This window comes from Trichoderma atroviride, chromosome 6 (assembly GCF_020647795.1).
Source record: "Trichoderma atroviride chromosome 6, complete sequence".
In the NCBI taxonomy this organism is placed as follows: Eukaryota; Fungi; Ascomycota; class Sordariomycetes; order Hypocreales; family Hypocreaceae; genus Trichoderma; species Trichoderma atroviride.
Window position 1 is genome coordinate 2,316,945 of NC_089405.1, and position 24,892 is coordinate 2,341,836.

At 51.2% G+C, this 24,892-nt stretch overlaps 10 protein-coding genes across 11 annotated transcripts; 4 read left to right on the forward strand and 6 right to left on the reverse strand.

Moving 5' to 3' along the window:
- Positions 1-132: 132 nt before the first annotated feature.
- On the reverse strand, positions 133-1,660 carry TrAtP1_013369 (uncharacterized protein). The gene is made up of 2 exons (XM_014083244.2): positions 1,021-1,660; positions 133-960 (listed from the first exon to the last, which is right to left on the reverse strand). The coding sequence occupies exons 1-2, from the start codon at positions 1,623-1,625 to the stop codon at positions 318-320; spliced, it is 1,248 nt and encodes a 415-aa protein (XP_013938719.2). The 5' UTR covers positions 1,626-1,660; the 3' UTR covers positions 133-317.
- A 726-nt stretch (positions 1,661-2,386) lies between these two features.
- TrAtP1_011360 (uncharacterized protein) lies at positions 2,387-3,147 on the forward strand (the record flags this gene model as incomplete). Its single annotated transcript, XM_014084533.2, has 2 exons — positions 2,387-2,533; positions 2,593-3,147. The coding sequence occupies 2 exons, from the start codon at positions 2,387-2,389 to the stop codon at positions 3,145-3,147; spliced, it is 702 nt and encodes a 233-aa protein (XP_013940008.2).
- A 393-nt stretch (positions 3,148-3,540) lies between these two features.
- TrAtP1_011361 (uncharacterized protein) lies at positions 3,541-3,996 on the reverse strand (the record flags this gene model as incomplete). Its single annotated transcript, XM_014083251.2, has 3 exons — positions 3,541-3,602; positions 3,660-3,743; positions 3,819-3,996. 3 exons carry the CDS (start codon positions 3,994-3,996, stop codon positions 3,541-3,543), a joined length of 324 nt encoding a protein of 107 aa, XP_013938726.2.
- On the reverse strand, positions 3,819-5,258 carry TrAtP1_011362 (uncharacterized protein). The gene is made up of 3 exons (XM_014084534.2): positions 4,937-5,258; positions 4,543-4,881; positions 3,819-4,486 (listed from the first exon to the last, which is right to left on the reverse strand). Exons 1-3 carry the CDS (start codon positions 5,156-5,158, stop codon positions 4,397-4,399), a joined length of 651 nt encoding a protein of 216 aa, XP_013940009.1. The 5' UTR covers positions 5,159-5,258; the 3' UTR covers positions 3,819-4,396.
- Positions 5,259-5,420: 162 nt separating this feature from the next.
- Positions 5,421-7,482, forward strand: TrAtP1_011363 (uncharacterized protein). The gene is made up of 2 exons (XM_014084535.2): positions 5,421-7,149; positions 7,221-7,482. The coding sequence occupies exons 1-2, from the start codon at positions 5,681-5,683 to the stop codon at positions 7,333-7,335; spliced, it is 1,584 nt and encodes a 527-aa protein (XP_013940010.2). The 5' UTR covers positions 5,421-5,680; the 3' UTR covers positions 7,336-7,482.
- TrAtP1_011364 (uncharacterized protein) lies at positions 7,483-10,737 on the reverse strand. Its single transcript, XM_014084536.2, has 2 exons — positions 9,873-10,737; positions 7,483-9,820 (listed from the first exon to the last, which is right to left on the reverse strand). The coding sequence occupies exons 1-2, from the start codon at positions 10,438-10,440 to the stop codon at positions 7,749-7,751; spliced, it is 2,640 nt and encodes an 879-aa protein (XP_013940011.2). The 5' UTR covers positions 10,441-10,737; the 3' UTR covers positions 7,483-7,748.
- Positions 10,738-15,338: 4,601 nt separating this feature from the next.
- TrAtP1_011365 (uncharacterized protein) lies at positions 15,339-17,830 on the forward strand. 2 transcript variants are annotated; one of them, XM_066115081.1, is made up of 3 exons: positions 15,339-16,414; positions 16,477-16,653; positions 17,112-17,830. In XM_066115081.1, the coding sequence occupies exons 1-3, from the start codon at positions 15,808-15,810 to the stop codon at positions 17,402-17,404; spliced, it is 1,077 nt and encodes a 358-aa protein (XP_065971179.1). In that variant the 5' UTR covers positions 15,339-15,807; the 3' UTR covers positions 17,405-17,830. The 2 variants fall into 2 exon arrangements, with proteins under 2 accessions (XP_065971179.1, XP_065971180.1); XM_066115082.1 differs by having other exon boundaries at positions 16,477-17,830.
- On the reverse strand, positions 17,808-18,661 carry TrAtP1_011366 (uncharacterized protein). Its single transcript, XM_014084538.3, has 2 exons — positions 18,230-18,661; positions 17,808-18,166 (listed from the first exon to the last, which is right to left on the reverse strand). The coding sequence occupies exons 1-2, from the start codon at positions 18,548-18,550 to the stop codon at positions 18,032-18,034; spliced, it is 456 nt and encodes a 151-aa protein (XP_013940013.1). The 5' UTR covers positions 18,551-18,661; the 3' UTR covers positions 17,808-18,031.
- Positions 18,662-18,772: 111 nt separating this feature from the next.
- On the forward strand, positions 18,773-21,581 carry TrAtP1_011367 (uncharacterized protein). The gene is made up of 2 exons (XM_014084539.2): positions 18,773-20,354; positions 20,427-21,581. The coding sequence occupies exons 1-2, from the start codon at positions 19,353-19,355 to the stop codon at positions 21,195-21,197; spliced, it is 1,773 nt and encodes a 590-aa protein (XP_013940014.2). The 5' UTR covers positions 18,773-19,352; the 3' UTR covers positions 21,198-21,581.
- A 318-nt stretch (positions 21,582-21,899) lies between these two features.
- On the reverse strand, positions 21,900-24,123 carry TrAtP1_011368 (uncharacterized protein). Its single transcript, XM_066115083.1, has 3 exons — positions 23,620-24,123; positions 23,083-23,237; positions 21,900-23,023 (listed from the first exon to the last, which is right to left on the reverse strand). The coding sequence occupies exons 1-3, from the start codon at positions 23,869-23,871 to the stop codon at positions 22,171-22,173; spliced, it is 1,260 nt and encodes a 419-aa protein (XP_065971181.1). The 5' UTR covers positions 23,872-24,123; the 3' UTR covers positions 21,900-22,170.
- Positions 24,124-24,892: the final 769 nt, after the last annotated feature.

Sequence of the window (24,892 nt, forward strand, 5' to 3'; positions counted from 1 at the left end):
GCCGGGGCGGGGCGGAGCGGAGCGAAGAGGTCGATGCGGGTGAAGTCTCGAGCACTTTATGAAGGACGCATATGATATTCGAGAATAACATGTTTAATGGTGTTTTGGTTCAGTATTCCGAAATTTGAATTAGCCAATTTCAAAAACAGTACTAAATGAGGAACGACATGCAGAAGACAAGGCTTTCTTGCTGTATCTAACACCGAAATTAACATGTAGTTTCATCCATTCCAACTTCTAAAATATCATCCATTGCGCACGCTGGCATATACATAGATTCTCTTTCAATTTCTTCCAAGCAAAACCATCACAAACCCTTACTCATCGCACACTGCGAGGACAGCCTTGTCAATCCACAGCTGGTTGTCCTTGTCCTCAATATACTTGGTCGCCAACGTCTTCAGCTCCTCCATCTTTGTGTAATCCGCCAGTCCAATATCGCTAGCGCCCAGCGACGGGTTCAGTCTGACATATCGCGTCTTTGCATGCTCGGGACGATTGTTCAACGCCGTCATGTGCCGTGAAAAGTCCTTGCCCTTTGCATTTGTGTTTGTCGCAAAGCCCATGACGGAAGATGCCACGCCCGCAAGCTGGAACCATGACTCTGAGGGCGAGTCGGGCCTGACGTAGCCGGTGCCCAGACTGATGACGCACGAGACTGGAGGGGATGGCTCGCTTGGCTGGACGAGTTCATATCTCGAGTACCACAGCTGGTCGATGGGGTTGTTGTTGAGGAGACCGCCGTCCCAGAATGTCAACTTGGGGTCGTGCTCTGGCCACTTCACTTCGGGGAAGTAAGTGGGTGCGGCGGAAGTGGCTCGTGTGGCCAGGCTGATTGTGATTTTCTCAGAGTGCTCCTTCATGGCATCGTTGACTTTGGACTTGACATGGATTGTGTTGTCTTTGTAGGATCTCAGCAGGACTGTTTCAGCCCTGTTTTGGGCCGTTGTGCAGACAATCCTATCATCTTATTAGATACATTCATCCAAGGTATAACGGACAAGGTGTTGCAGAACCCACATTCTGCCTGATTTGGGGTGTAGTAAAGGTGCATCGCCTTCTAACCGCCTGTCCTCCTCGTCCAGGCCATATTTGGCCACAACCTTGTTAATGGCCTTCTTCAACGATGCATCATCGAACCGGCTGCTCTGCACCAGCGTCTTGCTGTTGTTGATCCAAGAAGCAAACCTGTTGGGCATCACGCGCGTAATGTTCCAGCCGTAGATCTTGGGGCTAAACACCTCCTTGGAAATGTTGTCGTACTCTGCAATGGCTTCCGAGGCCGTCATGCGAAGCCGGAAGAGCATGATGCCGATGATACCGCCAGTGCTGGTGCCCGCGCCGAGCTCAAAGTAGTCTGCAGGACGGCATTCCTCCTTGAGGCCCTTTCGCGCTTGGACTCTCTTCATGATTTCCTTGAGGATGATGAGGGATGCCACGCCTCGGACGCCGCCGCCATCCAGAGCGAGGAGGCGGACGCCGTTGAGGTGTCTTGTGGCGGGGAGATAGACCATGGCGCTGGGATATACTGTGATGTGATGCGAAATAGGAATGAATAAACAAGTAAACAACGCAAATGAAGGAAACGGAGAGTTTTTATTACTTTGATAAAATTCACACGACATTGGTGCCGTTCATATACAGTCTATATATACACGCATGTACCTGGTCCAATGGGGACATAAGACGAGATGAGCGCCTCGGGCAGGCATCACAGCTGGGACGCTACCAGACCAAACGAACAACCCTACAGGCAACTATCAACGGACCACCCCGTTTCCAGGCACGCCACAGGCGAATTATCGACTCTTGGCCCAGCTGAGCTGGAGCCTTTTTGTCTCTCCTAAGCCTCTCTGCTCCACTTAGGCGCGGCCCGTCCGCTAGCCAAGCCACGGTCCCTGGGAAATATTGCCTGGAGACTGCGATCTAGCCATCTGCCGGGCTGGGGGTCGCGAGTTCTGGACTGCCATCTTTTGCCGTGTAGCCAGGTTTGAGAGCGGCTGAGAGAGATGGTTGCCGTTGCGGGCGGTCTGATTCCTCCCTTGCTTTGGCCTGGCAGTCATGTTGACAAATCTGGACAATCTGGGTGGCAAGAGTCGGCCATGATCTTTTCAGCTGAGGGCAATGGGGTCGATCAGCATGCGGTAATTGGCCAGTTGAGAGTACTGGTGCCAGCAGCTGAAGTGCCGGATGATATCTCGACCGATCTAGAGCGATGCCATAGTTCATGTGATGATATCGCTTGGCCGAATTATGAACCATTGCAGTGTAAGATGCTATATATTCATCATAAATGCAGCACCTTCTCCTTCATAAAATAGACGCACGCAGCATCTCTCTATTCATTACCATCTCAATCATACAAGCAACACGTTACATTGCCAAAATGGTCTGGGGATCAGTCAGCCAAGTTCTGGTGGTGGACAAGCTCCCACCGGGGCTCAAAATGTTCATAACAAACATCCACTTTGACATTCCCAAAGGCAACAACCAATGGTGGCCTACTTTTGCCGGCATTTCAAGCAGATCAAACGTGAGATATTCACAGACTCATTTCAATGCGCAATCAATATGCTAATCTGTGGCCTACAGGAAGCAGAGAGGAAGAAATATCTGCCCTTTGAAGCCGGCCCATCAATCAACGGTGGTCGAATCGGCGAAATCGTCCTCACATCGCTCAGCAACTTTGACTCTGGCGAGGGCCCCAGCGCGCGCATAGAGTTCATCATAACCGGCGAAACGACGCTCAACGGCAAGCTCACAGCCGTCGGTCAAAGGGGCACCATCACCATATCTACGCCTCCCTGGGGCGGTTTCTGGTCCTTTTACAGCAACCCGGACAAGATCGAGCTGGCATACAACCTCGTCGACTCGGCCACCAAAAACCACACTGTGGATATTTCGCGCTCTGGGCATACGCTCGACCTCGACTGGTCTTTGGACGTGGACGAGACGGGCACTCAGCTTGTGATGAGGGTTGCGCCCAAGGAGAGTCTGGCCTTTGATGTTGCCAATTTGTTGCTGGGAGGCGTCAAGTATGCGCATGAAGCGACGTATGGATGGGTCTTTGGTGCGTTGGGAGGATGGCCTGCTGCTGTTGGGTTAGTAGGCGGAGAGGAAATCAGAAAGATGATTTGGAAGGATTAAATTTTGAGTATGGCGTTATGGCGTTTTGGATTTTGGATTGGGGGGGTAATAGGTGATACCAATAACGAAGTTTTGTTTCAACTAGCATCTCGACATAAGCTCTTTACCTGATTTTGTCAAGCATAATCAACAAAGCAGGTCTGTCTCTTTAGTGACTGGCAGTTGTGCAGATGGGAAATGCGAAATGCGAAATGCGAGAAGCTTCCATGAACGCACTGTCACGCTCAAACAGAGATATGCCGCATTTCTACTTGTAACCCTCATCAGAATATCGTCTAGCACTGATACCTGGCGTCTTGAATCAACAATAACTGCCATCTTCGTTCTTCTCCTCCTTGCTCTTTCATGCTCATCAAATGTCCCAGGTCTAGCCAGGTTGATACATCGTGCCACTCAATGATCATCTTGCGCTGCCTCCATCTGCACCACGGCATGAATTCGCTGCTGAGCCTCCACTAGGTCCTTCTCAGTCATTATATCAAAGGCCACCACTTGTCCTTTGCGAAACTCACCGAGAGCGCGCTTATGCTCCACCACGAACTCGCGAGCGCAAGGAGACTTGTGTCCAGTTTGGACATTCTGGAAATAGTGTTCGACTTGAAGGTAAGAAAAGATTAGCAACAAAGTCTCTGCATGCCGCCACCTAGATTCACACGGGTTACGCTACGTACAGAGCATCAGCTTCGAATACTTGCGGCGAGCATTCACTCCCATTTCCTGTTGCATGATCTCGGCGCAGACCTTCCAGTCGTGAACTCGATCGGACGGTTTCACAGCTTTTGGTGACTGTGGCACGATGGTTCTCCAGAAGGAGCGCTCCTCTTGTCTGGACCATGTTTTGCCGCCCATTGTGTATACGGTAAAAACGCAAGGGATGATGAAGAAGTGCTGTATCTGGTGGAAGGAAATTGGCAATCTGGAAGTCTGAGTAAGGTAGCAATGGTATATGCTCCAGAGCTGACAAGTTACAAAGTTTGGTAAAGAGTTAAAAAAGCATCCAGTCCCCAGTCAACAGCGATCGTGGAATCGGATATAGAGAGCAAGGTTTTATAGCGGCGAAACACATGTGATGATTTCCGAGAGCTGATTCAGTCCATCAGTGTATCAACTTTCAATACTATTGTTGACCGCCTGATGGCCTTGCAACAGGTGATTCTCATGCTTTGACTGTGAATCACAGTTGCAGTGTGAGGGAAATAGAGCAAGATGCGCATATCGAGAGCGCGGGTTGGTCAGGGCGCCAAAGATTTCAGTATTTTTCAGACGAAACTTGCGGCTCAGGGGGCCTCACGCCTCTTGCTTGCAGAAATCCCGCCAGGCAGTGATCAATCCTTGAGAACTACACATTGTCAGATTCATACACAAGTTACCCATTTAACGATTTCATGCACTCACGATGCTCTTCTGGCTCAATGGCACCACGCCATCTTTAATCCAGAATCCCCAGGCGCCCATCATGTTAGCAAGCATCACATCAGTGGTGAGCCTATCACCAACAACGGCAATGTGTGATGGATCGGTCACTCCAGTCTCTGGATACTTCTTGAAATACGCCATGATCTCAGCACCACAGCCAGGCTTCTTGGTAGAATGAGGGAGAACAAAGACTCCAGTGCTTTTTTCCACCTCGGCCGCTTGCTTGAGATCTTTATCCCAGCTAGTAGAGCCAGCCGTATTAGACACCACCAAGAGCTTTCGTCCAGGGTATGTCTGCTTCAACTTTTCAAAGTGTTGCTGAAGCCTTCTGTTAGCGGCGCCGCAGGGAACAATTGGCAGGGTGTGGTGCTACCTTGTAAGCAGGATATACTTCTTTTGCATCAGGATAAGCAAAGCAATCGTCCTTATCCAAGACTACGGCCTTGATATTGGCTCTTCGGCCGTCTCTCTGCAGCACCGCATCAAGCGGGATGGGAAGATCGTTAAACGTCGGGGCTATGTGGTGAGGCAAACACAGGCCGGGCTTGAGCAGCAGCTTTGCAGAGTTGAGTGATCCGTACAAGTTGAAGTTCATTTTGAAGACGCTTCTCTACTTAGGGGCTGCAATGCTTCAGTTATACAAGTTGAAAGCAATGGCTACTGGATCAATGGATTGGTGTTTCGACAAGCTGGAATTTCTTCCGCTGGAGCTTCAGTGGGTCGGATTAGCACTGCGCCATGGATTCTGGATTAGCGCCTCAGGGCCCTGAGCTCTGGAGCCGCAGCGCGTCCAGCGCGTTGAGTGGTGCAGGTGCTTTTGCCAGGGAGAATCCTCGGATGAGGTCAGAGCTGGTTCGCCATCAGCTGCTGCAAGTTCTCTACATTGACATGCGTTGACAGAAACATTATGCGTTGAGGAATATTCCCCAAACTTGATCAAAATACCAATTCCTTCTCAGCCAATTGCTGCATCCTGTCACTGAAACGTGTTGATATTAGAGTCTTTCAGGTTGCTACAAACATACCCTCCAGCAGCCCCTCCAACCTCGACGGCGACGAAAGCAGCTTCGACATCTCACGAGTCTTGAATCCTTCCAAACGAAATCCTCGCAATCCAATGGACACAAATGAAGAAGATAACACAAACCCCCCATCATTGGGCGACAAGATGGACATTGAAATCCAAGAGACAGCGACAGAGCCCGAACCATCTGCAGCAACACCAACGCCTCGACGCCGCGGCCGCCCTCCGAAATCCAGGTCCAACAACAGCACCCCGAATGCAAAATCAAACGTGGTACCGGTCTTTGCAACACCTACCAAAGCAGTGGGCTTCAATGTCCTCACCCCAGGCAGAGCCGCAGATCGATCCGCGCGGAGGAAGAGCGCAAGAGCCCTGATAGACCGAGTTGTTGGCGACGGGGACAGCGACGACGACGACCAGCTCGGGGCCGACATCACGCGGCAGATTTACGAGTCGAGCGATGCCGAGGATGAAGATGATGGCGAGGACGAGCTCGAAGAGAGAACAGACGGCGAATCAGCGGGATTGGCACACGGCGACCCTGCTACGCCTTCGAAAACACCAGCTCGGCGAAAAGCAAGGGCCAAGAGAGCGAGATCTCCAACGCCGCCGCGGGATCTGCCTCCTCATGAGCTGTACTTTCTGCATAACAAGCCTGGCCGGCCCAAGACGTCGGATAACACGCTGGCGTCTCTCAACTTGCTCTCCCACGACGAGTACTTTAGCATCTTACACAATCACCAAGATCGCCATGCCGAGAACATCGAATATCTCGAGTCCTTGCACGCTGAATCTTTCCCACAATGGGCCTTTGAGCTATCACAGGGCTTCAGCATATGTCTCTTTGGCCTAGGTTCCAAGAGACCTCTGCTACACAAGTTTGCCACCTACATCCATTCCAACAACAAAAGCAGCAAACCAGCCGGCAAGATCGTCATGGTCAACGGCTACGCCCACACCACAAACCTCCGCGAAATCCTCAGCGTCGTCGCCTCCGCCATCGATCCCAACCAAAGGATCCCAACCGCCCAGCCTGCCATCATGATACAAAGCATCGCCTCTCTTCTCCTATCCGCCGCCCCCAAACTCACCCTCACCATCATTGTAAACTCCATCGACGCCACGCCCCTCCGCAAGCCGGGCTCTCAGGCCGTCCTCGCCCAGCTTGCAGCCCTCCCGCAAGTCAACCTGATATGCTCTGCCGATACCCCCGACTTCACGCTGCTATGGGACATTGGCGTCCGCTCAGACTTCAACTTTGTGTTCCACGACTGCACTACTTTTTCTCCCTTCAAGGTCGAGCTGGACGTCGTGGACGACGTGCACGAGCTTCTCGGCCGACAATCACAGCGCGTCAACGGCCGCGAAGGTGTCGCCTTTGTTTTGAAGAGTCTTACGGAAAACGCAAAGAACCTGTTTCGTCTCCTTGTTGGCGAGGTTCTCATCGCAATGGAAGACGAAGGCGACGAGGATGTCGGTCTCGAGTATAGGATGGTATACAACAAGGCCGTTGAAGAGTTCATTTGCAGTTCCGAGATGGCTTTCCGGACACTGCTCAAAGAGTAAGCACATAAATCATTATGATCATCCCTCTCTGCTTTCTTTGTGAAAGATGCTAACGATGGACATGTAGATTTCACGACCATCAAATGTTAACAAGCCGCAAAGACAACCTTGGAACAGAGCTATTAAGCCTGCCTTTCAGGAAAGAAGACCTCGAAGCCATTTTAGAAGATTTGACTGCATAGATTTTGTTTTGGCTCTTTCCGATTTCTCTTTATCAAGCTGGTATGAGCTGTTGCTCCGCCAAATTAATCTCTATATATACTATAAAATGAAGCACAAGGACGATGAATATACCAAAAGCGATGATATTTTCTGATTCATAATCACTTCCAACTGGTGACGTGCCCTTCTTTAATATCCACTTGTCTATATCTCAAATCGAATCATTAGGCCATCTTATTCTTTGTATATAAATGTTATCCGATCACGTTTAGTCATGTAAACCATATGAAAAAGATCTATAAAACAGCACAAAGACGATGATCATAAAAAGCATCATATCGTCGTATGGCCTCCTATTGCCAATCGATTACCAATCGTAAATAAATCCGAAGAAGAAGAAGAAGAAAAACGCCGTAATTATGCCTCTATAAAATTAAATCTCAAGCGCTTTTACGCATGTCCAGAGAACAACTGGCACAATGACGTTATCGTTGCCTCCCGTCAGGACCGCCTCTGTCAAACTAGCCATGGAGGAGCACACCAAAGCATGTCCAGCTCTGGTCGTCATGCTCATATCCTCACCGGCTATGGGCCATTTCCCTATGCGAAGCCAGATGCTCGCAGCTGTGAGGCCAAGGAAGACGGCAGCTGTGAATGCCAAGCTCCCTTCAAGGCTTTTGCCGCCACCCCAGAGCCATTTGCGGCGACCGTAGCGGCGCCCAATAAGCGAGGCTGCCGCATCGCCTAAGCCAACACAAACAACCCCTGAAATCATACTGATCTCTCTGGTGGATATTTCCCAGCCGGTCAGGTAATCCGATCCAGTCCGTGGCAAGGATCCAAGCGATAACCAGAGAGGAATGGCACACCCAATCAGAAGAAAGATGTGAGATATCACGACAGGTCCGCGGAAATCTCTGCCGTCGACATATGGAGCCAGGAAAGAGGCTATCGGCTTGGAGAGAGGGGGTAACTGGCTTGCTCGCAGTAAATCCAGGATTAAAAAGATGGCCAAAACGATTGATAGCGCCAAGGCAACAAACGTGGGATCTATAAAAGTCGCTGGTAGAAGCATGCCGACCATCATAAAGTGGAATACCTTCCGCCGTGTGTCCACCTCATATGTATTTGTCAACTGAAACACGATTGCGAGTCCGACAATAAGAATCGCAACCCAGTAGCCGCTGATGAAGAGTCGTGTGTTGGCTTCGCCAAAGTCGTTGTGGCGCACATGTTGTACCCAACCAAGACCGCATTCTTTTTCGCCCCAAGCCTCAGTTCTTGGTGGAAGAGAGATCCAACGTTCCAAGTTAGCTCTAACAACACGATATCTGAACTCTGGCAGATCACCAAAAAAGTATCCGAGAGCCCAGCCTAGGGGCTCCCTGCCACCGAGGGCATATTTTCCCACATAGGGACGGATAAATGCCACTATGATGACCGCCAAACACACATATACATAGCCTGCATACAGCCACTTTCTCATTGCTGCCTGTGCGGGGGTAAATTTGAAATATGCACGAATAGTAACGGATGCCGTCCGTTTTCTTCTTCCAGATGGAGTGTGCGTTGCCATTTTGCGAGAAGCCTTATCCATGTGAGGAATTGTATTTCTTCTGGAAACTGCGCCTGTTTTCCACCCATTTTCGGCGGATGTATCAAGAGATGGCTTCTCTGTTGCACCAATAGTTTGGACTCTAGTAGGGCCGCTGAACCGTAAGTCGTCTTCGTCCTCATCGGTTGAGAAGAGCGCATCGTCGCTATGTTGATCCAGGGGTGAGCCCAGGATCTCGCTCTTGAATTTCTGCCAAGACAATCCCCTGATCAAAGACTTCCAAAATGGACGCCTTGGGGGATATGGCTCTCTTCGAAAACGCCATTTGGGAACTCTTGCCAACACAATTCCCCATCTAATCACGGCGCCACATAGTACCAGTAAACTTAAACCGCCACCCCACAACAAAGCTTTCAGGATCTGAATCTGGGGTGAAGACGCTAGAAGCAAGACGTTGATCAAAGCAATCGAAAGAAGCTGAAGTTCGGCGGTAAGGAGGCTAGTTGTAGTAAGATGATGTAACACAGCAGAAGCCGTTCTATGCAAAGGATACAGCAAGACAAGGTCTTCTTGCGTAAGAAAAGCGTAAGTCGGTGCAAACCGAGAGCCGTCGGAAAGAGGGGATCGCCAAATCAGAGGGAGACATGACAGAACCCAGTGAAGAGAGTCGTATGCCGCGTACTGGTCGAATTTGGGTATCACTTGCTGAGGGATCGAGCTTATGCTCAGTATAAGGTTCGGAAGGATGACTGCCGGGCAGTTGACTGAAACTAATAGCGACACAAATATCGTAATCGAAGGAGGATAGAGAAGAGGCGCGGGATCGAAGGCTGTGGGGAGCTTCAATGGCAAGTTTGAAGACGGCTTCTGAAGCTTGTAGCCCCATATCATGACTCGAAAGGGGTAGAGCAAGAGCAATCCTCCGTACAAGGCGCTGAATAGATAAAAGTCTGCTACTGGTAAGAGTCTGTCCCATAAAGACAAAAGGGGGGTGGTATATACCTTTGCGCCAAGTATCTAAGATGGGCGACAGCAGCTTGTTTGTTTGGATCATCCTAGCCAAAGTAATGATAATGCCAGCTTCGAGGGCTCGTTGCACAAGTATCTTCCTCCGTCGGATAGCATCCGGCACTATAGCTTTCTCTTCGGTCTTTTTGCCGCCAAGCGATGCCTTGCGACCAGCTGTGGGCACTGGCTCCTGCAGCACGGCAGGCGATAGCACCGGCGTCGATGTGCCAGATATGACTTCATTCTTCCCTCTCAGCCCTTTGTGAGGTCGCAGCTTGGGGGGCGGCAAGCCCTTGAGGAAATGCTCGTCGTCAGCATCCGTGCCGCTATCGCTTGCTGGAGTCGACTCCTTGGAGAAGGTCGGTGGAACGGACGGCGATGGCTGGTTCGGGTCGCTTCCCAATCTCGAAGATGCTGTCCGTTGGCGGCGAGAGATTGGCTGCTCGGAAGGATGGGGCAGTTCAGAGCTCTGATGATGATACGGGTGAGGCGATCGGTTCAACACTCGCAGATTGTCTTGTTCCTCAGTCGGACGTGACTCTGGGCTGAGGTGGCTTGACATGTTGTGTGAGGCCACCTTTGCTAGGAACCATTGAAGATGATTGGGATGGAATATAGCTCGAGGCTAGATGACGTATTGCGCGGCCGAAGCGTCGAGGCTCCAGCAAACGATATGATTGCTACTCAAGCAGCTTCAGCATGCAAAGAGGATTTCACATTGGGAAGAATCTAGACGGGGGATAACAGAAAAATGACAAGGTGCCGTAGAATTGAGCTTGCGCTTTCACATGAAAGCTACCCCCGGTTTGCTGGCATGGGCCGAATTGATGGTGTCCTTTTTGCTGGGTACCATCACGTGAAGTCTCAGTGGTCCAAAGTCACCCGCTGCAAATCATACGCGCATAGTACTTGCATCGATCAGCGCTCTAGAAATGCACCTCTGCTATCAGTTGCAGTAATAATGTCACAGGAATTGAAAAGAGATCCTTGTCTTAATACTATTAAAAAATTACAATCACGCAGCATTCGTTTGCCTTGATCACTGTGAGACCACGTTTTACTTGGAATCAGATCCGCTTTGCCCAAGAGCTCCCGTTTAATTGTTTCAACGGCTGCCATCTTAGCAACAGCCACTTTACAACTAGCGACTTATCAAGTTGCTTGAATATTTCCAAAATGGGCAAAAAATGGAATACACCAGGCAAAGTTTCTAGCCTCGTTTTTTTAGGCACACTAGGTAGAATATCTCATTCTCTGTAAGATATTTGGACTCAAAACATTGGAGTTGCGCGCGGCCGAATTATGGAAGCTGCCATGTAAAGCCTTCCTCTTTTGTCTCTGATCAGCCAGTTTGATGCTCGAACGAGAAGCATATTTGCTTTTTGACGAAGACGGTTGACATGCACTCACTTTTACTGAGTGAAAAATTACGCAACGACTTCTAGCTGTGTCTGCGAATACCTAACAACTTGTATTCCGACTTATGGTCACATACATATGCAAAACAGCCCTACAAATACTCCTTGGAGGCCACGGAAATTAATACACGGATATCGTTGTCATAATCAACACCCGACGATACAACATCACCAATTCCGGGACAAGATATCCATTCGTGGGTAAAAAGGTAACATTTAGGTTGTACATGTGATTTCAACTGATATGAAGAGAGACTGATGAACATCCCAATTATAACGCTCTATATCATCACATGTCCGAGGCTTGGAGCTTTCGAGCACTTGGGCTGCGCGGTGCCTGCGGTGGCCAGCTTCTGGGCCTTGGGTTCATTCTAATTCGCTCTTATTCAGAGTTTCGGTCTGGTCTGCATTTTGATGCCATCCAAACGGCATGAGGTTAGTGGACGACGCCGCAGACAACGCCATGTGTAGGCGACCCGGAGAAGATCTGCATGCGCCCATGAGAAGTCAACGGTAAGCTCAGTTTCGCTAGAGGGGGGTAAGGCTCTGGGGGCGCCACTTGGGGTATTCAATATCTCGAAACCAGCTGAATTAGGTATGTTTCTTGGGGATTTGGTCATCGAACAAATTACTCAACCGGCGAGCTTTTGTTTTCTCAGCGTTGACAATTTACTATCCAGCTAAGAATTCTACAGCAGACTAATACATATTTTACATATATCGACGTGTGCAAGCACATGATGATTCAATGACTGCAGGTAGGTACTTGCTGCGTACACATAGCAGATATGTGCTGGAGAAATGGACTCAAAGTAGCATAGCAGGCCGGTTAATGCTGAGTACCAAAGTCTCAATCTGGATGCCCATTCAGTTGAAGTGGCACATAATAGCCTTCTTACAACCGCAACCTTACAGGCGGCTGAAGTTGAACAGAGTTGGCGCTACAGAGCGAGGCGGGGGCTAATTGTTGCAAGCAGAATCGAGTTGCGGCTCGATTATTCAGGCTCAACTATTCTGGCGACTATCGCGGCCATCCTGAGAAGCGCTACTAATGCCACCAACCACAAATCTGGCAAGCGACATGAAATACCGACTCAATGCAGCATGCATGCAGTCTGCAGCTTCTACGCATCTCGATACCCAACGAAGATTGAGGGCCGACCCTTTTTTTTCTTTTTCGTTTCTTCTTTTCTGCCTTCTTTTGCCCCGTTTTCAAGCTCTACGCTAAAAATATATTGTTACCTGAGAGGCGTTTCCAGAAGCGTGGATACCCTTGCTTTGCCTGCCATATTCTCCATGAGGCTGAGAGGCCTCGCCAATCTAGACGTTGATCTTATGCCTAAATGAGCCTTGGCCGAAATCCAAAACTTTTTGCTCTTTGCACATTGGCCGGAGACGACAAAGTTCTAGACCTCGTCCGCTTTGAACTTGTTTGTCTCGTTTGTACCAGTTGGGGTCGGCCAAGTCTCCCATTCCTCCATCCAGCTGTCAATACGAGCGGCAAACGATGCGGCTTCACAAGCTCCGCTGAGCTCTTTTTTTCTTTCGATGATGTCAGTTATGGAGAGCAGCTACGGAATAGTGCTGGCCCTAGCAGCTTTTGCTGGCAATTGTTTCATCTTTTCTCTTCATACCGCCTCGGGGTGATCAGCAAAGGATAGACGAAAGCGAGGGTATATTCACGGGGAGGCCCTTTTCACAGACGCACTCGATTTTGCAATTGTGCGCATCATATCGCTGGGGAAACACTGTCATGGTTACGAGATCATGCTGCGTCGTCTTGTAGGCGCCGACAAAGGGGCTGCACCGCCCCGATTTTTCACGACAGGCCCTGTCATGATCCTAGCTGGGAGGCGGTAGAGACGAAGAATGGGTAAGCAGCGGGAATGCCGGCACCGAGAGCTGTTAGCAGAACCGTCTGTGGAGATGGAAATCACGCCACGCTTCCCGAAGTGAAATCGCAAAAGGTACCCATTAGCAGAGCTTGTAGATACAGAGTACGAGCGTCAGGAAACGATTGTGCAAATACAAGATGCAGGTGGTTGGCGGGTGGAATGAGGGATCCTTGACAGAGGTACTATCGTGGTCTGTATTCGCAGCTCTCTTGGTGTCTGACTCTGGGACGAAGAGGGTGATATATGACCAGTTGGTGATCATAAGGAGAGGACGATGCTACTTTGCGCTTCGTAAATGCGGGTGTTCTCGTACAACCGCGGAGCAGGGACTCCGTTACGAGCACTGCTAAATGGGGATACGAAAACAGAGGCCCGACAAAAGGATGCGAAGAGTGCGTGTATTCGCGCAACCAGCAATGCCGAGGTCGACGTGCTGGATGGAGATGCTCAAGCGAGGAGCATGAATTGCAAGAGTAAACATGAAGTCATGAGGTGGTCAAGTTGACCGGTTCGGCGCCCATGGACAGATATCAAGCAGCCAGCCTGTTTATTCCTTGTCAGTGAATGGCAACACCCAATGCGTTTCCTCCAATCGCCTAAACATGTGTGTTTGGGTGGCGACTCTTGTCGGCAAGTGGATTCTGTCGGTGGTAGCACTACCTGGGATTATCGAAGCATGGATAACCTTCATAGACATGTAGCGTTTAAAGCGTTGCCGTACATGCATGTCTCAGACAAGAGGATGGCATACGGCTTGGTTCGTGAAACAGCCCTGCGTTGAAGCAACGTCAGATCCAGATATGTAGCCATGCGTGCCTAATAATAGCACACAAGAAGGATTCAAGCTCTGCTTGCGTGCTAGGTGCTAGTCATCCTCTCTATCTTCTTTTCGTCTTACCTAATTCTCCTCTGCTATCGCCGAGCGTCTCCTTGATGTTAGGGATTACACAGGTACGTATGTAGATTGAGTCGTGCTGGTTGGGCATGCTAGTGAAGTTCATAAGCTTAGACAAAACCTCACAACCAAAGCCAGAGTTTCCAAAGGTTAAATCAAGGAACCAGGGGACGGCGTGGCGTAACGCCTGTTCTGTGCTGGCATGCTGCGCTGCCAATCGATCGGGTTTGGGTTTCAATTTATTTCATCAATTGTTCATTTTGGGAAATTCCCGGCCCCCCAGCTGTTGCCGAACAAGGCAGTCAATCTACATATCAAGTATTTGATTGTCATATAAGCCGTACTTTGAGGTGGCAGTAATAAGTACAGTACATACCTAGATATGTAATCTACAATACCTACACTAGCTACCTAGAGTGTTAGATAATAGAATTAAGGTACTAGATAATTTTTCCCTTTTACATCTTCCATCAAGGTACTTGTTTCTCCTTCATCTCCCTGCATCGACTCCCGAGCTGCTCCCTGGGTACCGCAGCGCTACGCCCAGCCCTGTAAGCTCCTACTGGCGCCAAGGCGTCCGGCAATCCATAGCTCCGGTATAGCTGCCACAGAGCTCTGGGAGCCTGAGCCTCGACAGGCGCATCTGCTGTACGCAACTGGAGCCTCCAGAGCCCCTGTGGCGGCCTAGTGGGCTGCTGCAGCCCTCCAGAGCGTCAACGATGCAAGCCGCCGCCAGTGGCTATCCGAGCTGCAGCCAGTCACAGCCTCCAGACGGCTTCCCTCTCGAGATGCTGCCATCACGACTCCGCCATCCCAGCCTCCAAGGCCCGCAAGCGCGCTGCTCCGGCCGCTAAGAATGACGCACGGATAAGCCAGTGCTTCAACGGACCTGGTCCTTGTCGCAGGCTCGATGAGCTGTCAATGATGCCGCGTTTCCCTTGGCAGCTGAAGCAGCGAGTGGGCTGGGCCGAGAGCCCGGGCCTGCAAGACTGGGGTCGAGAGCGTCTCGTATCCGTGGATAGCAGCAGACACGGCAGAGAGAGAGGCAGTGAGGCAGTGAGGCGGACGCAGACAAGAGACGAGACGAGCAGCAGAGCAGGGCCTTGTCTTGCGCCAAGGTCGCACCAGATCGGGACTGACGACACGACACGATACCAGCTCTTCTTATCTGTCTTCACAACGGCCGGCCGACGTGACTTATGCAAGCCCGCGGCCTCTCCACCAGCCCCCAAACTTATACTTTTCTTCGTCGACAGCCCTTTCTCTTCTCTCCTTCACCTGCATCCGACACTTTGCTGTTCTCGCCGCTCTCGTTGGTCGACCGGCTATCCCCCGTGGCTTCTTGACAGCAAACCTATCTGGCGGAGACTAAAAGCTTGACCTGCAGCTCTCTTTTGCCCGGCAGCCCCAGACTTTGCCCCAGCACGAGGCCAATTCTTCAATCAGCACGAACGAGGACCCGCTATCACTCAGACCTTCTCTCTTGCTAGACCTTCCGGGTCCAGCATAGTTGAACCCAAAATCCCCAAAACCTCTCCGCTCGTCCTGCCGGAGGTGGCGTGCGTCTCGTTTTCGTCGAGTCTCGTAAACTTCAAGACACCCCTGCCCTGCCCGTTGACTGCAGCACACGAGGCTTGCATATCGACCACGCTTTGTTTGACACCTGCCCCTCTCTCGTGTCTTCTGGATATACCTTATATCTACCTACATCTTCCGCACTCATGGCTCCCACCGGTTACACCGACGGTGATGGCCACCTAGAGGCTGGACTACTCAAGAGCACCCAAGGAGAGAAGCAGACCGGATACCAGGACTATTCGCCACTTGCGTTGAAGACCAAGACCAGGAGCAACAAGATGATTTACTTTAGGCGGGCGCTGCTCGTCATCGTCATGGGCTTCGTCCTCGGCTTGGGCGTTGCCACTGCCCGGCCGAGCTTGATGAACTGCCAGAGACACAGCGACAACTCCAATATGGACTTGGCCAAGGCTCACAGCTCCAATGGGGAGCTCGCCGAGGCACTTCAGAAGGCCTCTCCTGATCTGCTTCACCGGCTGCTCCATGCCTATCTCCCTGAGAGATATCAGCATGGAGTGTTTGCCACTGATAAGGATGCCATCGATGCCATTAGCGAGAGGGATCCTTCTGTGGCCTCGGCCATCGTTCAGATTGCCAAGAGACAGGACAATGGACCGAGCAACAGCAACTCTACTACGGCTGCTCCGACCAGCACGGCTCCCTCGAGCACAGCTGTGCAGTCATCAACGGACGTACAATCTTCAACTGCTAGCAGCGCTGAATCGACCACTGCTTCTGAAACTAGTTCAAGTAAGTTGTACTTTTATGTCTCGGAGGCTTTGATCATCATAACTAACTGTGGCATCAAATAGGCGACTCGTCTAGCTCTACTGCCGAGTCCACTACCGCAGATTCGTCTTCGTCCTCTGCTCCTGCGTCCACCACCGCAGAATCAACCACTGCTTCGGAACAATCCACCACCGCAGCACCCTCCAGCACCCCAAGCTCGGCCCCTGCTTCGACTACTTCTTCTGCTTCTTCAACCTCTGGTACGTCCACCACGGAAGAAGAGACCACTACGGCTGCTTCCTCCTCTCCCACTACTGCTCCGGCGTCCACCACCTCTTCTGGTAGGTTGTCGTTAGGCATTACTTCGTCCGTTGCCTCGTCTGAGGCAACAACTACCTTTGATTCTTCATCCCCTTCCTCTTCATCCTCTTCCTTTCCTACCTCGACCTCACCGAACTCGGCGACGGCGGCAGAAACCACTACTGGTATGTCAGATTTTCGCACTGTCGCTTTGACATTGTCGAGATGGGCGTTTCAGCGTTGGTAGTAGTCATGGATCATTTACTGGATGTGAAAACAGCCGTCGACAGTCTGGGTTGCAAGTGCTTCGAGACTTGTTACTTGGATCTAGAAAATTATTTTTCCGTTCTTTTTTTTCCCCGAGTCAAATATTCATTCAGGGGTGATCTAGGCAAATTAGCTAACACTCTCCAAACAGAAGAATCCGTAACCCAAGGCCCATCCTCGACTGAGGCCAGCGAAACTCCGCAATCAACCATCACATCGGGCTCCAAGACCACGTCTGCTCCCGTTGCCCACACCTTCACCAGGACACTTCCCGATGGAGGCACCACTACCCTCACTTCCACTTCCTGGGTGGCCGTCTTGCCCACCAGCCATGCCGACGGCTCAAAGAATCCTGACCTTCAGAACGCCGCGTCTCACCCTCGTGGCGAGATGATGATGCCCGCTGCCATCGGTCTTTTGGTCGGAGCTGTTCTGCTGGCATAAGCCACAAAGAACAAGACGCATTCCTTGGTTTTCACTCCCTTTTGCTTTCCCGTTTTCACTCTCTTATCAAACTGCATCAGCATATCCATGCTACTGGAATTGGCACCGGCGTATTATTCATTCCTTGTAATCACGACATTCACGGCTACTTCCTAACCACTCCTTCTTCTCTGATACATAGCGCAACTCGGCGGGATACATAGATTGGGCAACAGCATATTTTCGTTTTCTTGTTTTTGATTTCTTTTTGGCACACTCGAACTTGATAGACTGGGACGGGGACCCTCTGCGCAACTGCAAAGCATACATCATTTTTGGCACTAAAAAGGGGATTTGAATTGTATTTTCAGCATATATAGCACAGCAAGCACGCAAAAGAAGCAGCCGCACATTCAAGGCAAATCAGGTCAAAATTCCTCTGGCATTGTTTAAAATGTAGTGCTAAAGTGATTGCACATTCTGAATAATTATCCAATATTTCTTGTAAGATTTGGGCTGCCCTTGGCAATTTTTCAAAGGGTATATCAGTCATAATTGTTAATATCAGTTATCCCAAAGACAAGAAACACCACAAACTCCATCCCATGCATGTATAATCCTCCTCACGCCACCACTGGACGTAGATGCTTAGCCCGGTCCAATCTTTGGCATGTCGTGATGCTCGCTCAGCCGGGACAAGTATGTATTCAACTCCTCGACTCGCTCTTTATGTGTCTTTAGCAACTCGGGTCGGGATCCGGACGATTGCGCGCTCTGAAGAAGCTGTTTGGAAAATCGAAGATGTCAGCCATCTGTTCCTATTGATTATAATTCTCGTCTGCTTACCCTCTTCTTCCTTGCTTCCTCGTGCCGTCGCTCTGATTCCGTCTTTACCACAACCGGCTGGTCCTCGTCCTCGTCCTCCCTCTCATCCTCATCCTCTCTTCTCTGATTCTCTTCCCGGGAGCTCTTTTGCTTGTCGCGTTTCTCTTTGGGGGCGTCTTCGTCGTCGTCCTTCGTTTTGACAAGCGCCGCATTCTCGTCGCCGCCGGACAGGTTCTTTTCCAGGTCTGATTTGGCGGCCTTCTTCTTCTTCTTGCTGACTTTTGCGCCTTTCAGCTTGAGCGCGCCGCCGCCGCCGATGGCCTTGTAGTCGTCGGAGCCCATTGCTGGTTCAAACCGCCGAATGCTTTCTCTCCGTGTAAGATGGAAAAGGGCAGAAAGCCAAACGACAGTGCATTGTAGGTTCACCCGCCTTAGTCAGCAAGGAGAGCGTTGCTTTGGAGCACCAAAGAGAAGAGCGACAATAGAACGCTAAGCCGCAAAGCTTAAACGCATTGATGCAAATCTATGACTAGGGAGGGCCCCAATTAGAGCGGGCAGGGGGGGGATGGATTTCCCCAATGGCTTCGATCTTCTAAAGTGGCAGTGCGCGTGCCTTGCATTTCTTCTCTATTGATCTAAAAAGTGCCGTCTTTCCTGGTCCACCGACTCTTTCTCTTGTTTTCTAGGGCCAAATTATTTTAATTCAGGGGGATCCTTTTTAACAGATTCTAGCATTTAATTCTTGTCTTCTCTCCTTTTATTGAAACGCCCGTTTACGAAGCCTTTACGACTCTTTTTTTCTCTCTCTTCCTTCTTTGGCTTTTCCTCTTGACTTGCTAATTTCGAGGCGCGCGCGGGCCGAGTTTTTGTTACCAAACGCACATCTACCGACGACTCTCGGAATCCTGCGATTTTCAATTTCTCGCGCGAAAGTACTCGACGACATTCTCATCCCTTTGTTTCGGAATTCAGATCCTCAACGATATGGGCTATTTCTGCTGATTCGCCGGTCGAAAGAAGATACCTAGAATAATACGGGGCTGCCATCTCTGCTTGGAGAGGGGAAGGGACTCGTAGCCGAGGAGGAACTAAGCAAGGACAAGACAGAGAAGAGAGGAGGCAAAAACACAAAAGTCCGGTGGCAATGCCCTTCCAGTCGCAGTCTCGAGACTCCCTCGAGCTCGCTTCGCTGGCCAGCTCCAGCGTCGCCCACGATGGCGCCGCCTCGGAAGTGTCTTCGCGCCCCAGCATCTCGTCCTCGCGGCGCCTGTCCATGGTGGAGGAAGAGGACCCCTTGAACGACAACAACCCGGCGGCGGGGGGCAGGCTGGGCCGCTCGTACTCTGTGTCGTCGGCGTTTGACTTTGCGGGCAACCTGTTCCCGCTGAGCTCGACCGCTGGCGCTGGCGGATACGCACCCATTGGCGCGCCGACGTCTGCAGGGGGGCCGAACGGCGGGCTGGGCGGGGGATCGCTGGAGAAGCTCAAGACGCTGACGTTTCTGAACGGGCTGTCCCTGATCATCGGGCTGATTATCGGGTCTGGCATCTTCTCGTCGCCCAGCCAGGTGAGCTCGAAGCTCGGATCCCCTGGCGCGGCTCTCATCGTGTGGGTGGTGGCGGGCATTCTCGCTTGGACGGGCGGCGCCTCGTATGCCGAGCTGGGAGGCGCAATTCCCCTCAACGGCGGTTCCCAAGTCTATCTTGCCAAAACGTTCAACGAGCTCTCTGGGTTCCTCTTTTCGTGGGTGGCCCTGCTGGTGCTCAAGCCCGGGAGTGCTGCCATCATCGCCATCATCATGGGCGAGTATTTCGTCAGGGCCATTATTGGCGCCGAGGCCGAGACGATCAATCCGTGGATAAACAAGGCCGTTGCGCTGGTGGGAATCTTTATCGTGACGTTTCTCAACTGCGTGTCCACGAGGGTGGGCACCCGAGTCAATGACGTTCTCATGTTTCTCAAGTTTGTGGCCCTGATTGCCGTTACCGTGATTGGCATTGTGGTGGCCATCACGGGCTATTCATACAAGGGGGAGGCGAGCACCGAGTGGAAAACGAACGATTGGTTCGAGGGGACGTCGTCAGATCCGTCAAACTGGGCGATTGCTCTGTATGCTGGACTTTGGGCTTATGACGGATGGGATAACGTAAGTTGAGCGCGCAAATGCTCTTCCCCGAGTGCAGCTGAGAGAGACATCTTCTAACATGGGCTTTTCCAGACAAACTACGTGGTGGGCGAATTTCGCAATCCCTCCAGGGATCTTCCTCGCGTCATTCACTCGGCTATGCCTTTGGTTATCCTTTCTTACGTCCTTGCCAACGTGTCCTACTTTCTCGTTCTCCCCTTGGCTTCAATCAACGCTTCAAACACCGTTGCCGTCATGTTTGGATCCAAAGTCTTTGGACCCGCAGGCGCTCTCATTTTCGCCCTCATTGTCAGCGCAAGCTGCTTTGGCGCTCTCAACTCATCTACTTTTACAGCCAGCCGCCTCATTTACGTTGCCGGCAAGGAAGGCTACATCCCCGATCTCTTTGGGCGCTTGGGTTTCGGTACCAGTGGCGGCCAAAACGACCACGGCCTGTCGACACAGCGCTCTCGCAGCTGGGTCTCCAAGAAGTTCCGCAGCTGCTTTGGCGACGAAGATACTGGGCTCTTCTTCACGCCCGTCAACGCCCTCCTCCTCAATGCCGTGCTTACCTGTGGTTATTGCATGGCAGGCGAGTTCAGCACACTTGTCACATTTTACGGCGTAGCCGGCTACACATTTTATTTTGTCACTGTTCTTGGCCTCATCGTGCTGCGAGTCAAGGAACCGCACCTGGAGCGACCCTATAAGACGTGGATCGCCACGCCCATTATCTTTTGCTGCGTCAGTCTCTTTTTGCTGAGCAGAGCTGTGTTTGCGAAGCCCCTGCAGACGCTGATTGTGGTGGCGTTTGTCATGGCAGGTATACCCGTGTATTACTGGCGGATAAGGGGGGAGAGATAGGTCGATTACGCGAAGAAGTGGCGATGTCGGCGATGGAGAGAAGCCTTGGTGGCGGTTCTGGAGATGATTGAAAAAAAAGTAGAAAAGGGAAAAAGAAATGCTCTTGTTTTCTAATGATGGGATTCGCGTAGGGTGGTTTTACACATGGTACTACTTATTAATGCTGCCTTTTGTTTTCTCTTCTTCTAATTGGCTTTTTTGATGGCTTGGGAGGAAAGGGCGATTTTTTTGCTTATATGGCGCCAGCAGAGGGGGGTATGATTTGTATGACTGAGAAATGGGATAGAATGAAGGTAACGCATGGCGGTGGGCAAAGAAAAAGAGACAAACGAAGAGACGCATTTTTTATACACATGTAATGAATAAAGGCCTTTTGATTTTCTGCTACTTTTGTTTATGCTAGCATTATCACTGTGATGTTTATGGTGTGCCTATTATGTTGTACATCATTAGAACGTGCGCGTATATCAGATCGAGATACGTCAATCAAAACCAAATACTTTGGCGAATCTAATGTATAACGGCCTTTTGATTTTATTTACTCCATCTATGCTGGTGATTTCAATGTGCCGTTTGTGACAGAATAGATAATGGGCTCATGTACAGGATTCAAGCTTATATAAGTGTGAACTCTAGATAGGGTGTTAAGCAGGATGTGGATTATACTACAAGTCTCACTTCATACTAGAGGACCATGTCAAGTGAAAAAATAAAAAAAGATGTATTGCTAGTAGCTAGATATGCAAGAGTTATACATTGTAGTTATTCAGAGTCATCATATCCATGAGCCGTATTTTATAGTTGTTTTATGACATTATTTTTGTTTGTGTGTGTTGTATGTGTGTGTGTGTGTGTCGGTATTTCATCATCAAGCTCCTTTTTTATTCAACTCGTTTCTCCTTGTTCATGAGAGAGAGAAGAAATTTACTGCTTGTTGACCTTGTCACGCTGGCCGTAAGACTTGGTAGCCCAGTCACCACCGTAGACGATCAGGTCCTCGGGGCGGTAGTCGTGCTTGCCGGTCAGGTAGCTCTCGAGGATGGCCTTTGTGCCGTCGGCGTAGCGCTTCTGGGCGTCCAGGGAGGTTCCGGACATGTGGGGGGGTCATGGCGTTGCCGAAGCCGAAGGGGTTGACGGCGGTGCGGAGCGGGTGGTCGGCGGGAGCGGGCTGGGGGAACCAGACGTCACCTCCGTAGCCGGCGAGGTGGCCGGACTTGAGGGCGGCGGCGACGTCCTCCTTGACGACGATGGCGCCACGGGCGGTGTTGACGAGGTAGGAGCCGGGCTTCATCTTGGAGATGAGCTCCTTGTTGAACAGGCCCTGGGTCTTCTCGTGCAGCGGGCAGTTGATGGTGACGACGTCGCACTGGGCGAGCATCTCCTCGAGGCTGTCGACGCGGCGGCAGCCAATCTCGGCCTCCTTGTCGGCGCTCAGGGGCTGGTAGTCAAAGTACAGCAGCTCCTTGCAGCCAAAGGGCTTGAGGCGGCGCAGCACACGCTCACCAATGCGGCCGACGGCGACGGTGCCGACAACCTTGCCCTCGAGGTCGTACTCCTGCTTGGCGACGGCGGCGACGTCCCAGTTGCCCTTGGCGACCTGCTCGTGGGCGGGGACAAAGTTGCGCAGCAGCACGAGGATGGTCATGACGACGTGCTCGGCGACGGAGACGACGTTGGAGCCGGTGACCTCGGCGACGGTGATGCCGCCGTTGGTCTTGTTGGCGGCGGGCAGGTCGACGTGGTCGGAGCCAATACCGGCGGTGATGGCGATCTTGAGGTTCTTGGCCTTGGCGAGGCGCTCAGGGGTCAGGTAGCCGGGGTGGAAGCTGGACATGTTTGTTAGCCCTTTGAGTTTTTTCTCACAATAGGTGGATTGTGAACCTACGGAGTGGTGATGATGACTTCGGCGTCGACGAGCTCCTTCTCAAAGACGGAGTTGGGGCCCTCCTTGTCAGAGGTGGTGACCAGAGTGTGGCCCTGGTCCTCGAGCCACTTGCGGATGCCGAGCTCGTTCTCAGTTGTTCCGAGGAGAGCAGGGACCTGGAGGTCATGTCTGATTAGCAAAGCTGTTCTACATCTGAAGCTGTGTTTACTTGTATATCATCATCTTCATGAGCTTGGCGTGGAGTCCCATCTTTCGGCAGCCGGCTCCCCGCATTTTCTTGGAAGAAATCGGGCATGGTCTGAGCCCGGCGCGCGCAAAAACGGCCCCGTCTTTTTTTTTTGGTGTTTTTTCCCCAGATTGTAGTGGCATCTGCGGACTCCACAATTGTGGCCGAATTACACGCGGCGGGGACCCAGAGACAAGAAGCTCCCAGCTCAGCTCGTTGTCGTCAAGACAGTGACCAGAGTCCATAAAGAAGAGATAAAAGATGATGTACAAGTAAACTTGTTTTTAGGTGAAATGAGATTAAAAACTTACATCCTGGGCGTGCTTGCCGCCATCGTAGAGACAGAGAAGAACCTTGACCTTTTCGCGGGCGGATGTCAGCGTGCGGATCGACGAGGGCAGAACTCGAGGCTTGATGGCAGAGCCCAGCTTGGCAGTGGTGAGGCCAGCTGCGGCTTGGGAGGAGAATTGGCGGCAGGCAATCGAGGGGGCAGCGGAAGAAGCAGAAAGGGAAGCTCGCGAGGCGAGAGAAATGGAGCGGGAGATGGGGCGGAAAGATACCATTTTGGCGGTTGTTGTATTTTTCCTTGTTTAAAGAAAAAAAGAGAAGATGATATTGGATTGAAAAGGAAACTTTGTCCTTTGCAAGACTTCTTATATAGAAGAGCAGGAGTTGGGTTGGTGGAGAGGCCGGAAACAAGGGTGGAGAGCGATGGGCTGATCCTGTCGTCTCTCGGGCGGCTGAATTGAGGCTTGGTCGGCTGTTCTTTAGGCCTGCAGGGCTTATCTGGAGTAGAAGGGGGAGGATTGTTGGTGGTGAGAGAGGCAGAGTAGCATCAAAGACGATTTCGGAACGAGAGGGCCGTTATTTATGCTCCGAGAGCCTACGCTTTCTGTGCCCATTCTTTCGCTTTCCTCCTTGTCCCACCGGTAGCCGTGACACATACTACAGCCTACTACTATACAGTAGAAAATTGAGAGAAAAAAAAATATGAGCAAACCCAGCGAAAAAGCCCCTCATCTACGTAATTCAAATCACTCGCGCTGGCCACAGTTTGCCTCGTCTTCTCCTCACTGCTGCTCATCCATGGAGGTGGGCGCAACCAATCGCCGGACCCACGACTGGCTTCGCAGCTGGCTCGGCATCCCGCCATTGGGGAGAGAGGGAGAGGCTTGGAGAAGAGTCTCCAAAAAAAAATAAAAAAGACAAAAGCCTGCATGAATAAGGGGGAAGCTAGTACTGCTAGTAAGCAATTGGGCAGAACAAAGAGGGTGTCGAAGCGGGTTCCAGTTAATCTAGCCGAAGGCGTCGTTGCGGTGGCATCGCGAGGCTTGAGGCCGGTCCGTACATATCTCGGGATTCGGGGCCGCGTTGGAGATGTGGGGAGCGGCAGAGAGCGGGGAAGAAGCTGATCGCGGCTGATCCTTGTTCGAAGTTGGCTGCTGGTACTGCAGACATGTAACGATACCTGGACTACAAGGTATTCACTTTTTTTTTGTAATCAATTGACAGAATAGGACAGAGTTGAGCCTTGAAGGGGGGGGTTGGTGATGATACTGTCCGTGCCTGTACACATGTACAGGC